Raw genomic sequence first — 13,621 nt, forward strand, 5'->3', positions numbered from 1 at the left:
GAGTAGCCCCCGTTCACCACAACTAGAGAAAGCCCGCGCACAGCAACGAACACCTAACGCAGCCAAAAATAAATAAATTAAAAAAAAAAAGAGTGACCCAAACTCTGTTTTCCTGCTCTATTAGGAAATGACAAACCACTCTGGAACCGCTGGCACTCATTTCCCTCCCCCACAGCCCCACACATAACACACCTTAAAGCATCTGCCTCCAAACCAGTGCGTAGGAGCTGCTTAGCCTGCTGCCTTCCCAACTGCGCTCAAAAGAGAAGTAGCCAAAGAATAATAAGGAATGAAAGAAAGTTCTCGATTTGTACCAACCACATTAATTTTAATCATTCTTATAAATAACAGCCAGAGCCTACTGCTATTTGTATGTATTCTGACATTTTCATTGCTGTGCCCAAGGTGGATGAAAGAAACTGATGTGTTGAGAAGAAGCCCCAGACCTGGCGCTGTCTCTGCCTCTATTCCCCATGCTCTCCTGCTGTACATCGCTCCTGAACTACGGGGGAAGAATGTGGGTTTGAACAACTGGCGTCCTGCTGATTGCAACTGTCAATTAAATAAGCCAGTAACACAGGAGCGTATGTTCACACATAAAATATTAATTGCACAGATTGGGGTAAAAATATATTAATACTTGGGTTCCACTTTCATGTTTAGTGGTCAGATAAGTGTTCGGCCAATTCAGTTCTATTTCTGCGCCCCGCAGTCTCGACAGTGTTACTTTTGTGTTTCACTTTTCTTTTCCTTCTCTGGTTACCGTCTGGTTTCCCATGTTGGTGCCTTCATTATGACTGACCAGAAGCATACGTTTAAACAGGATTTTAATTACTAGGTCATCTCCTAGCCAACTTGCCCAAGGCAGGCTGGCAGAAAAGCCCTACAATCCATGCCTTAGACTTTCTCTTGCTCCTCTCCAGGTAAATCTCTTTTTTTCTGAGGACGCTAGAATCATGCTGATGGCATCATATTCATCTGATAAAGATGATGATCACCTAATTTCTATAAAGTTTCATTTCTGTCCACTGAGTATTTCAAGTTGCAGGGCTGGCACAGAGTGGTTGAGATGGGGTGCCTGATAGCGTGACGTGATACCAGGATTTTTTTATCTTAACCCAGAAAAGCACCTTCCCATATATCACTGCACATGCCAACTAAGGTACCCTGGGGATTTAGCACAGATCTGGCTTTTCAATTTGCCTTTGAGTAACGTCGTCAATTTGCTTCAATTGAAGCAGGAATTATATTACATGATCAAATGGCAGGAGAATTTCTCTCCACCTCTGAAGTCCAATGGGAGGGAATCAGCAATGACTGAAGAGTGGGAAAGAACAGTGGTGATGGCCGACTGCGTCAGCTACTTGGAGGTCCAAATGCTGCAGATACAAAAGTCTGACTCTTTTTTTTCCTTTTTGGCCACAACCAAATTTTTGAAAGATGGCTTCAGTGTCCCTCATTTGCTAAATGGAGAGAGTAATAGTAGTGCCCTCCTATGGTGGTTAAGAGCATTAAAAGAGATGATATAAAGTGCTCAGCATTAAACCTGATGTTAGTAAACGCTCAAAGGCTGCTCTCATAACAGCAAAATCACCATCACTCGAAACACTGGTCTAAAAGTTAGCATTTTACTGGGCAAAGAGTTCTGTTAACCTGTGATTATGAAAATACATGGGACCCACTTCTCCAGGTCAAAGAGAAAGCAACCTATGGGAAATTTCCAAATTTATTTTCTCAAAAATGGATCTAAGACCTAAGCCACTTTCCCATTTAGGTCTCCCCTAAGCCTCTTCTATTTTTTTTTTTAACATCTTTATTAGAGTATAATTGCTTTACAATGGTGTGTTAGTTTCTGTTTTATAACAAAGTGAATCAGTTATACATATACATATGTCCCCATATCTCTTCCCTCTTGCATCTCCCTCCCTCCCACCCTCCCTATCCCACCCCTCTAGGTGGTCACAAAGCATCCATCGAGCTGATCTCCCTGTGCTATGCGGCTGCTTCCCACTAGCTATCTATTTTACATTTGGTAGTGTATATATGTCCACCCCACTCTCTCACTTTGTCCCAGCTTACTCTTCCCCTAAGCTTCTAATATTTTGCTCCCATGTGGAATTTTGGAATGCTTTCCCCTCTGCCTAAATTGCTCTTTCCTCTTTGCTTGACGAAATGCTACTTCTTCCTTCTTATTTTAAATTTTAAGTGTCCTTGATTCTTCAGACTTGGCTGAGTTCGCTTGTTTAAAGCTCCCTTAGCAGTCTGTATTTCTCCTGTAGAGTGCTTACCATCATTTCAATTTAAGTAATTCTATGTGCAATCATTTGCTTTATATCGACACATAACTATGCACACACACGTGACTGTATACCTCATAATGTCAACAACTGTGGCTGCCTTGTTCACCTCTGCATCTCTATTGTCTAATAGAGTAGGCAGTCAGTAAATAAATGTAAGTAGACGAGTGATTGAATGCTGAACGAATAAGCCAACGAACTAAAGAAGAATCATCAGAGTTGTTAACATATTAAGGCATTAAACAGACTAGCTTAAAAAAAGTTGAGACATCTTCCAGTGGTTATTAACTGCCACTACACCCACACTGGGCTTCCTCACTGGGTAAGGCAGTGGCTCTGTGGAATCGGGTTTCCTAAGCTGCTCTGGTCCCCCTTCTAGCAGCAGGCACTCCATTCTCATGGGGGTTAAAATTAGCACCAGTCAGCTCCCCCTGCACTGGGCTCTAATCATGCAAGGGCCCAGGTGGATCTTGCTGACAGATGTTAAGGTTAGAAGGAAGGGTAGCAGCCAGATGAGAAAACAGAGCCACCCCCCTTCCGGAGGTACCAGCACTTCCTGTCTTTAGGCTTGGCTGGTTCCTGCCTGCCCCGCCCCTCCCCCATGCGTCGGTTTCAACACAGTTGCTCCTCTTTCTGTCATTTGAACTTAAATCCTATCTTGGAAATTGATGGGCGATTCTGCCCCTGACAACACAATGTCAGCTTTGCTCAGCGTCCAGCTGGTTCCGTATATATTATCATAATGTGCTGCCTGGGTGGACCCTGGCTGATGCTCTCCCTTGACTCAAATCCTCCTTTCCACACTAATTTCTGCTCTCTGACATGCAGACACCACTTGTTTAAAAATAAAAACAGAGGTAACAGCTTGGGAGACATTTTGATTTTCAAAATCCTGTGAGGACATTAAGTCTATTCTCATGGTACACTGAGCTAAAAAGGTTTTCTATTAAAAAACAATATTTGACTCATCAAAAAAAAAAGTGTTTCCCAGGGTCCTATACTGTTTCCTGGTGACATGAAAAAGTATGACTTCTCCCAACCCCTAAGTCCTCCAAAACAGTGCTTCCCAAGCTTCAGTTCTGATTTTGCTCCAGCCTCTACCACTCACTCTATGACTTAGTTAACATTATAGTTGCTATCTTTGTTTACATTGACTTACTTTTTCTTTATACTTTTTCTTTAAATTCAATCTTGCCCTCAGCAAGAATAGCTGTGAGGGAGATCAGCTCGGTGCTTCGTGACCACCTAGAGGGGTGGGATAGGGAGGGTGGGAGGGAGACGCAAGAGGGAGGGGATATGGGGATATATGTATACATATAGCTGATTCACTTTGTCATACAGCAGCAACTAACACACCACTGTAAAGCAATTATACTCCAATAAAGACGTTAAAAAAAATAAAAGAATAGCTGTGAGACCACAACTTGGGAGTGCTTTGTTTTTTTGATTTTTTTTTTGTTTTTTACTTATGCATTAAGATAGACATAACTATTTTTTAAAACTTTTTTGAATGTTTTTTTTCACTCTATCACCTAACTGCATGGAAAACCTAGTATAAAAGCTCACTGCTAACCAGTGAACCAAGCGAATTCAACACTACACCATATCAGCTGAAGGAATTCAGAGAGAAGAACGCCGGGTGAGAGCTAGCTAAGGCACGAGTGGCTGTGTATGCCACCCCGTGTGGTTTTTCCAGGCCTCCTGGAACTCACTGTCAATTTCCTGCAGAAATGCCCAAGGCAAAAGGAAGTTGGCCTCAGACCTGTCCTGTGGAGTGAACATCACCTTGGTATGTTGGTGGTCACTCACCAAAGCAGTGTGTGTATAGCAGCTCAGGAGACCAGCTGGGTTCAAACAACAAATCATCAGGGCTTAAAGGGCTCACCAAGCTCCCTGTCCCCAGCCCCACTTAATAGATGAGGAGACTGAGGCCCAAAGAAATCAAAGCACATAGTGGAGGTCACGTGGCAAAGTAGGGACAGTGCTCTGTTTTCATATATTTCTGCATGTATGAATGAAAATGTTCAAACAAAGAAATGTTTCAAACCCACTCCTGGTCAGTGCCCCTAAATATCTCATCTTAATAAGATTTATGACCAGTACATAGAAGCTCTCATTTGTATATTCACATCACTTGAATCCTTTGATATTCTCAAGTAAGTAGAAAGTAATTACAAAGAGGCCCTTGGCTTGAAACAATCAATTATGCAGATAAACTTGATTGGAATTATGATGCTTTTGTAACCAAATAAAAACCAAAAAATTAGGCTTAAAAAAAAGTTCTGTCATTTCGGTCCAAAACATAGGCAGAAAGCACCATTCTGTCACCCCACCCCCTCCCCTGACACTGTGTGCTTATTAAAATAAGCTAGGTGTGGTTCAGTCATTTATTAGGTCACACAAAATACCAAATACTGGAAGTTTCCCACAGCTGACAGGCTTCTCAAGAAATTCATAGAAGAAAACTGCCTCCCCGAATCCATCTCCGTTCCCCATGGTCCCTGTGGCATGAGGTTTAGTAACCCTTCAGTGCCCTAACAAGGAGACTGTTAGTATCCTAACTGTCATCTAACTCAAAATCTCACACTTTCTCCTGGTCTCCTTTTTCTCTACCTTGTATGCATGCCAGGGAGTCCATATGGTCAGCAAACGACTTCTAGCTGAATTAGAACATCCTTGTAAATAAATAAAATATTACAAGTCTCCGTCTTATCTTGCCAGCCCTATGGAAAACATACCAGTCAGCAAATAAAACCAGCATTTTCTTTATTTGACTACAGCCATGAGAAAAATAGGCTGTTGAAGGGAAATGAACTCTAAGGTAAACATATACAATATGCCCATTAGAAACAAAAAAAGATATATCTGGGCTAACTTTTGAAAGGTCTGTTTAAGATACCAGCAAAACTGCCTCACTTGTATCAAGGAAAAATAAGAACAGTAGGATAAGAGATGCAAAGAATACCAGCATAATGTATAGAGCAAGTAGTCTAAAGTACAGACTCTGAAGCCAGGCTCTCTGGGTTTGAATCCTAGATCTACTACTTATTTGCTGTGCAACTCTGGGCAAGTTACTTAACATCTCTTTAGTCTCCTTTTCCTCATCTTTACAGCAGGGTGCCCACAGCACTATGTGTCCAGTACAGTCAGGACTCAGTGAGTGTTTGTGTCATTATAGTTAGTACCACTATTCCACAGAGCTCTGTGGTTAGGTAGACCTGGGGTTGACTCCCAGTTTCAACTCTAATTGTGGCTTTGGGTAAGTTATAAATCCCTCTAAATCCCAGTTTTCCCACCTGTAAAATGAGGATAATAACTGTTATAGCTTATAAGACTTGTTGGAGGATTTGATGACATGATATAAAAAAAATGATTACCACAGTGCTGGCACATAGTAAATGCTCTATAAATGTTAGCTGATAATAGTCCCCAAATATCAACAACAGCAATAAGAAGAAGAAAAAGAATACATATTACTACCTGGCACGGTCACTATTAAGCAGGGCAGCAAAGTCTGAGCACTATTTCTCCTTTGTCGGCAATGCTGTTGGTGGTGTCATATTCAAATAAAGATAAAGTAGATCACCTGCTTAGAAGTGACCTGTGGCTCATGAACTCTTTAATCTGCCTGATGCCGAGAGCTTGCTGGCTACCAAATCCCCAGTGTTAGGATTTCTGGTGTTACCTGCTTTATGGATTACTCAAGGGATACTTTGAAAATCAGTCTTCACTTACATCCTTGTTCATTATCTTGACTTCTTGCCGGGTCCTTTCTATTTCAAGGGAAGACAAAAGACACCTTCCCTGCTGCTCAAAGAAAAAGGCCTGATTTGATACTTGAAAATCTGGGGCCTCCTTCCTCTATTTTATGACACATCTGGATATTCTTAACCCTAATGTTCTGTTCTTGCATCTGTCTTGCTTTTTCAAGTAGGAAAATCAATTGATAAGATGTAACATGCCACCCTCAGTAACAAAAGATGACATCCGTATTTTTCTGCTAAACTAGACCCTTCACCAAAATGCTCTTACCAAAGTGGGGCTGGCTGGAGTTCTGCACCAACACCAGTCCTATAAAGGGCCACTGTCCACATGAAAAGCTCTGAGCATTCAGCCTCTGCCCTTGTGTTTTGAAGGTGCATTGCATTTCTGTCAGGAAGTTGGTGAGATTTTACAGACATTCTTCTCATGATCCTCAGAATCACAGAGAGACCCCTGCAAGCCTAAGCCAACCGGAACTGGAAAGCCATCAGGGATGGACCCCATGCCCTCTGACATCTGTGCAACTCCTAAAATCCATACATGCCGGCCAGCATACCATGGGCAAGAGCAAAGAGCTCTAAATGGATTTGGATGGAAACTAGCAATGTGAGTGTAAGCAGGTGACATGCTCTCTCCAGGTCTGTTTTCTTCTCTGGAATATGAAGGGTGTGTTAGATGACCGTCTGTACTTCAGTGGCTCTTCACTCAGCGTGAGCTGTGTGTTCAGTCACTGACCATGGTGGGAGGGGAGCGAGAGACTTGGGACGGCATGTTTCTCTTTGTTGTTTAGTTTATTTTCACTTGTCCAGGTAAGTCTCTACAAGTTCAGAAAGTAAATTTCTAAGCTACTTATGAAAAAAGAAAATTAATAAGCCAAAACCATCTGGAAAAAGAACTCTCCAAATGTTGGACTTTCTTCTTATTTTGAACACATGCACTATTAATAGAATGAGACGTGATCAGGGGGACAGCTCCAAGGCAAAGCCATCTCCGTCAGGAGCTACCAAAGGCTGGCAGGGAAGGGCAAGGTTATAAGCCACTCAGAGCAATCTTGTCCTGGGCTTTTACGACACACTAGGAGTCCATGTAATTGACACTGAGCTCTTACAAGCCTTGCATGGCCCCCAGAAGTGACATTTCACAACTGTCACTGACCACGGCCTGAGCATCCACACAGGCCTGCGTGTGATCTGACCCTCAGCAGCTTCCCCAGCCTCGTCTCCTGTCACTCTCAGTGGCCAGAGCAATAGGAACCATCACAGTCTGCTTCTGGTTCCTTCAACTCACCTAAGCAAAACAGTCTTTGCACACGCTATTCCATCTGCCTGGAAATTTGTTTCTGTCCCCTTGTCAGGGGAAAACTTACTCTTCTCTTAGGTTTTGGCATAAATGAGATTTCCTCAAAGAAGTCTTTCCTGACACCTCACTCCTCCTCACTCCTTTTATGGTCCCCCTTTTATACACAAGTCTGATGAGTTAGTTGTAAGTTGTGTTTAGCGTCTTTCTTCTCTATTTACATCATAATTTTGTGAAGACAGGGACTGTATCTGCCTGGGCTCCTGCACCTAGCTCCCCATCTGGCATGTAATAGATGCTTAGTATGAAGGAATGGAGGAAGGGATGATCCATTACCGACATAAGAATGATCTCTTACTGACACCTAAGAAAGGGCTATACTAGAAACAGCCAGTGGATTTCTCTGTTCTCCTGAAGACCTGTTTCTCCAAAGGCACCTCAGGAGGTATCAGATGAGCAAAGGCACGCGTCAATGGCTTCAGTCCAGAGCACCAAAAAATAGTGCATGCTAAAAGGTCTAGAGACGGCCCCACCCAGCTCTGAGAAAACATACAAAAATTGAGGCCAGAGAAGCAAAGGGACCTTCCCAGAGTCACACAGCTAGTTAATGGCAGAGTCAGGACTGGGATCCAGCTCTCCAGTCAGACAGCCGGTCTTCCTCCTATTAGATCCAACCGACACTTATTAGCCACTTCTTAGGGCCTCATTACAAAGAGGGGAGGAGAGGGAGTCTCTTGTTTCTTTGGAAGCTCCATGCTGTCTCTCAATTTGGAGTAATCTCCCCAAGCCTGAACTGTCTTTCTCCACATGTCCAGAAAACAACAAATTTAAGTGCAGCTGGGAGTCAGTGGGGCCGGATACCCAGGGGCAACCAACAGAAGCAAAAACTGCTTCTGTCTGGAGCAAAAGGATTAAAGAAGGTCAAATGCTAAAGAGCAAGAATAACACCATATTGTCAGGGGCAGCTGGAAGGGGCCAGTGCAATGGAAAGGTCAGAACTGACTGGTGGTGGGGAAAATCTGATTCTTTCTCTACTGCTGTACTTACAGCAAGGAGATAGGCCCAGCAAGTCTAACACCACTCTTCATTCTACAAAGGATTTTCAGTTTGACCAAACTCCACTTCTGCTTTATTTGGGGATCCTGGCACCATTATACTTGACATGTCAATCTTTGTAATTACTGTGAAGGGAGATTTAATTCATTCGTATCTGATGCTCACAAAGCTAAATTTCGATCGCTTTCCATTTTAAAAAGCGAGGTGTTTTAAAACATCTATGCTTGAGCCAGGAAACTAAGTCCTCAGGTCAGAACTCATGAACAGTAAAATGTTCATCTTCTCAAAACTCTGTGATGACCTAGATAGAGGGGGAAAGGGGAGGAGGGAGGTCCAAGAGAGAGGGGATATATGTATAAGTATAGCTGATTCACTTCACTGTACAGCAGAAACTAACACAACATTGTAAAGCAATTTTACTCCAATTAAAAAAAAAAAGAAAAAAAAAGTTCAAACTGTTTCTCAAAATAAAATAAAATAAAAACTCTTGATTAATACAGTTCTACTGATTTTTCAAATAAATATGAAGGTTTGTACAAATTCATAACAATTAAAAAAAAAAACCTTGATCTGAAGAACATCAGATCAGGGCCTTAACCCCACTCCCAGAAAGGGTGCTGGCCAGGCTCCCGACCTGCTCAGATTTTCCCAATGATCCCAGAGCAAGCAAGTCCCCCAACAGTGCAGAAAGGGGAGAGAGCAGAGGGAGGGAGGGAGAAAAACACATGCACGCCACAAAAAAAAAAGATGTCCCCTAAAAAAAAATGAGCATTTAAACTGCTTGTCAGCCAGCTCCTTAACAAAGCCAGTAGTGTATTCACAGGCATTTGCATAAATGCTGCTGGTGAGTTCACCATAGCTGCTAGCGCTAATGGTCCAGAAAGTAATTTAGTCACTTCTCCCAGCATTCTATGTCAGAATGATGAGCACCAGCACTTTGCCTTGTTGCATATTAGATCATTGGATAATAAAGTGTTAGCGCATGCAAGCTGACAGGGTCCCTGCACTATAGCTTTTGAGGGCACTGCTTCTTGCCACAGAGGGAAAAAAAAAGAGAGAAACTGACGCCATGGTAGGCCTTACACTCAGGTAAACACAACCTGAAACTCAGAAGAGCAACGATAGTACACTCCGCAGGCCCTCTGAAGATCCCCAGCACACAGGCCCCGGAGTCTGCCCAAGTGACGGGGAAGGCGTGGGAGGGGCACACAGGCCAGAGCTGTGCATTTACCGCCCATGGGGTCAGCTCAGTGGCTCTGATCCCAAGCCTATGCTTTTCCAAAAATCACAATCCTGAGAGCAGTTAGCTTCTGAGGCTGCTTCTCCCCACAACTGTACATCTTCTACAAAGCTGTTGCTTAAACAGAAAAACCTCACTGGCCTAAACTCTCTCATAAATATCTAGCCAAAGGAAATCTCAGTATTTATGAATGAAGAAAAAAATAGGAGGGAGGGCAATCACCACGAGATCCAGCGTGCCAGGATTCACCCTCTCTGGACCACACCAGAGTCTATGAAATGAATCCACCTTTGTCAACTCTCCTACTTGAAATACAAGGACAGTTATTCGAGCACAGAGGTCTTTGAGTCCATGGGTCACACAGGGAAGAAGGCGTGAATGTAACAAGTGGTCACTATTTCTCTTATATGCAGAAAGATGAGCCACGGAAGAGAACTTTCCTCCGACCTTCTGACAAGCGCGAGACAAACAGAGATGTGCAGAATGGCTCAAAATAATTCAGGCTACCTGTAAATGAGATGGTACGGAGCCCAGAAGGAGGGAAAACAAGACTCCTACAGGTCACCTAGGAGGTGAAAATACTGCGCGCAGTCTCGCTGTGGGGCAGCTGTGTGAGGTGGGGTGGAGGCGGGAGCGGCTGAGGAGGGCCAAGGCTCTGTGAGTCTTAAACAGGGCATTTTTCAATGGCAAGATGAAGCATTACCATGCCCCCAAATTGATGCGAACTAGCAACTAAGTCCACTCCCACACATCACCAATGAAGAGCCCATAGTCACTCTCCACTGAGTAGATATTTATGTATCAGCGTGAAGCGTCTAAATGAGTGGGTGGTTATGTGTGGTTGGTTGATTCATTCTGCAGAGAAGCAGATTTCCACATTTTTGTCATTACTGAGAACCTCAAAGTGTCTGCCTTTTTATTCTTCTGGATAGAAGTGAAGTCAGGTTTTGGTGAGAGGGAGGCCCCCTAGCTGAAGGAGACAGGACACACCCAAGTCCCCAGTGATGGTTAGCCATGAATAAACAGTGAAATGTCATTATTTTCTTGAGTGACGCGCTAAGAAGGACATGGCCATTTGTGGACTGGTCACCTGCAGCAGAGGAATAAAATGTTGTCTTTAAAACTTAGAATAGTTTGGGTTTTTCTGTTTGTTTTGTTTTACAAACTATGTGAATCTAAAAGGAAAGGTGGTGGCAATGGATAAATTAAGATTAGGTTTACCATACCTATACAAATACAGATTAAGTACATATATCAAAAAGACTGAGCACATAGCAAGGGAGGTCTACGGAACACTCTGTACTCTTTTTCATGGGAAAAGGATCTGTACATGAATAGATATATATGATGTACAAATGAACCAGATTGTGTACACCTAGGACAAACTGTATTCTAATCATTACCCTGATTAAAACAATTAAAACAACAGAAAAAAAACTTAGAATAAAGTGCTAGCCCAGCTGAAATATTAATATGTTCACCTAGAAGGGAGAATATTTGAGCTGGGAGGCAGCTTAGCAACGTTCTGATGCAGAGATCTCAAAATGTGAGCCTGTGGCTGTCTTCTACCTAAGTGAATTTCCCCCCTGTTCCTACCTTCAGGGGCTAAAACATTTGTAATTAGTTACCAGCAATTAAAAAATAGGAGAGTTTTACTTCTGGTCAAACTGGAGCATCTGACCCCACCGGGCTCTCCCTGCCCTGGGTGACAACTGCCTGGGGCTGGGGTCGGCAGAGCATGAACTTGTCCTTCTTCCGCAGTCTCCACCCAGCCCACTTCCCCTGTGCACGTGACCTGCCCCCACCCAAGGCACACATTTTTTTTTTTTACCCCCTACAGATCATCCCTTTCATTTTACCAAGAAGGAAACTAAGGATCCCAAAAGGTAAGTCGACTTGTCCAAGGTCACACAAAGGCCAGAAATGAAGCTCAGACCTGAATTTGGTTTCCCGGCTCCTATTTCAAGGCTCTTCTTCCTCCGCATCATGATGTCAAATAATGTTCCTGACCACCAAGCCCTAGAGGCGTCCTGGCTACAGGTTGCTTTTTACTGGTTTGTGTTGGGATTTTTTTTTTTTTTTGGTGGAGGGATGATTTATAAGGCATCGTGTGCTCTCCAACGACCTTCCCAAGGGCAGGCATGGGAGCTGGATGTGGTCTGCACTTGGAGCACATTTTGAAACTATGAATCCATGACTGTTAGATACCAAACTGAGAGTCAAGTCTGTTCCCAGACAGGACAGTAACTAACCAGTCATCGTCGAAAACAAGACTTTAGCTTTTAAGCTAGTGCTGTCCAAATTGTACCGACTGAGTATTTACCTATTTTTTCCTTCTTCCTTTCACCTAAATATCTCTAATCATACAATGCCTGAAGTGACTCCAAGGGTATTAAAAGGCAACATCACTGTAAAGTGAGAATTAGAATAATTTTAAGTACAGAAATGGAACTAGGAATGTAATCATGAGCAGGTGTTCCAAATGGCCTCCTGCAAAAAGTAATATCCATACATCTCAGCACTAATGAAACCATAAAGAAGTAGCTTTTGAAATACGATGGTTTACTTTAAGAAGACTGTAACACTGGATTGGTAAAGAATCCCTTCTAAGAGTGTTATATCTGGCTAATTAATAAAAAAGTACAGTTTGTGTATTCCTTAATTGCAGGGGAAAAAATCAGGCAAAATGATGACAGTGGTGTGTTTATTAAATTGGGACGCTGACAGGGAAAGGAGTTTTCTACCTTATGAACTATATCACAGACAGCTCATGGCCCATCAAAAAATCAGACAATCGGGTGGTAGTTTGTGTGATAGTGTTTGTAAAAGAATCTGGATGACCTAGCAAACTGGAAAGTGAAGTGGGGAAATGAGTTAAGAGTTTAATTTGAGGAGACTGGAGAAAATCTACCATGTTGATTGATATCCAGTAGAGTCTCAGTCACTGTTTCTTGGGTGGGTGGATGGATGGATGAATGGATGAACAGAGGGATACATTATATATACATGCAGCACAGAAACATTTGGACATATGCAAAATCCAGCCTATAGTTCCTATGAGTGGCATTTACTTTCCTTTGTTCAAATTTTTGCCTGATTTCCTCCAGTCCACTCAAGGGTACAACTCATTAGCCATAAAATCAAGACAAATGTGACTTCTCCCCACCAAATTCTACCTACATAATGCAGACTGTATCATGTGTTAATGAGGGTAGGGGTTTGCACAGGGCATGGGAGGGACATTTAGTTTGGACTTTATATTCAGAAAACACCTCCAACCTAGACTTTGGACCTTATCTCCAAATGAAGTTAAGTAGGTAGTCACAGAGCTACACCAGCAGGACTGTAAAGACAGTGAAGTTCATTATACAAACCAGGTCAACCATAAACTTAAAATATATCATGATTTTTGTTGCCCTGTTTTGGCCTTTCATTATTTTTTAATCAAGTGGGAGCTTAAAATAAAGCAGGGGTCCAGTCTCCCTCTGTCTTTCAACCTGAAGGAAGGATGTGTCAGCCATTTCCAGGGTAGGGAACTATGCAACAAGAAAGGCTGGGCCTCAAAGACATCCTCCTGTCTTTAAATACTCAGCATCAATATTGTTCAACAGGACATTTGAAATTTGAAAAGGGGTAGAACATGTGGTGGAGTTGTAAGAAAGAAACCAAATAAATGCACAGTTAAAGTAGCAATGCCAACCAATGAAAATGATTCGCCTACCATGTTCCAGATAAGAGGGCGTACCTTCCGAGGGGTCAAGCCTCCGAGCCCTCCGCCCATGCTTGGAGTTATTATGGACAAACATATTATCAGAGACTGCCAGGACATGGCCATCCACGTTGACTGTCGTAGACACCACGACCTGGAGACAGAAGAGAGAAATGAAGGAACATTTTAATATAAAAGCATGGAGGGTAATAAACTCAAGTTAAATAAATAACAGCTGGGAGCTGAAGAAAATTGCATAGC

At 42.7% G+C, this 13,621-nt stretch overlaps 1 protein-coding gene across 4 annotated transcripts in view; it reads right to left on the reverse strand.

Moving 5' to 3' along the window:
• The window catches only part of EBF1 (EBF transcription factor 1), a 395,537-nt gene that overhangs the window by 112,638 nt on the left and 269,278 nt on the right, over nucleotides 1-13,621 (reverse strand). For 2 of the 4 annotated variants that reach the window (XM_060093734.1, XM_060093733.1), the window contains exon 8: nucleotides 13,397-13,514. In XM_060093734.1, the coding sequence (XP_059949717.1) occupies nucleotides 13,397-13,514 (118 nt within the window). Of the gene's footprint in view, nucleotides 1-13,372; nucleotides 13,515-13,621 lie in introns of all 4 variants that reach the window. The other 2 variants (XM_060093732.1, XM_060093731.1) reach the window with 1 other exon arrangement.

This window comes from Mesoplodon densirostris, chromosome 3 (assembly GCF_025265405.1).
Source record: "Mesoplodon densirostris isolate mMesDen1 chromosome 3, mMesDen1 primary haplotype, whole genome shotgun sequence".
Lineage (NCBI taxonomy): Eukaryota > Metazoa > Chordata > Mammalia > Artiodactyla > Ziphiidae > Mesoplodon > Mesoplodon densirostris.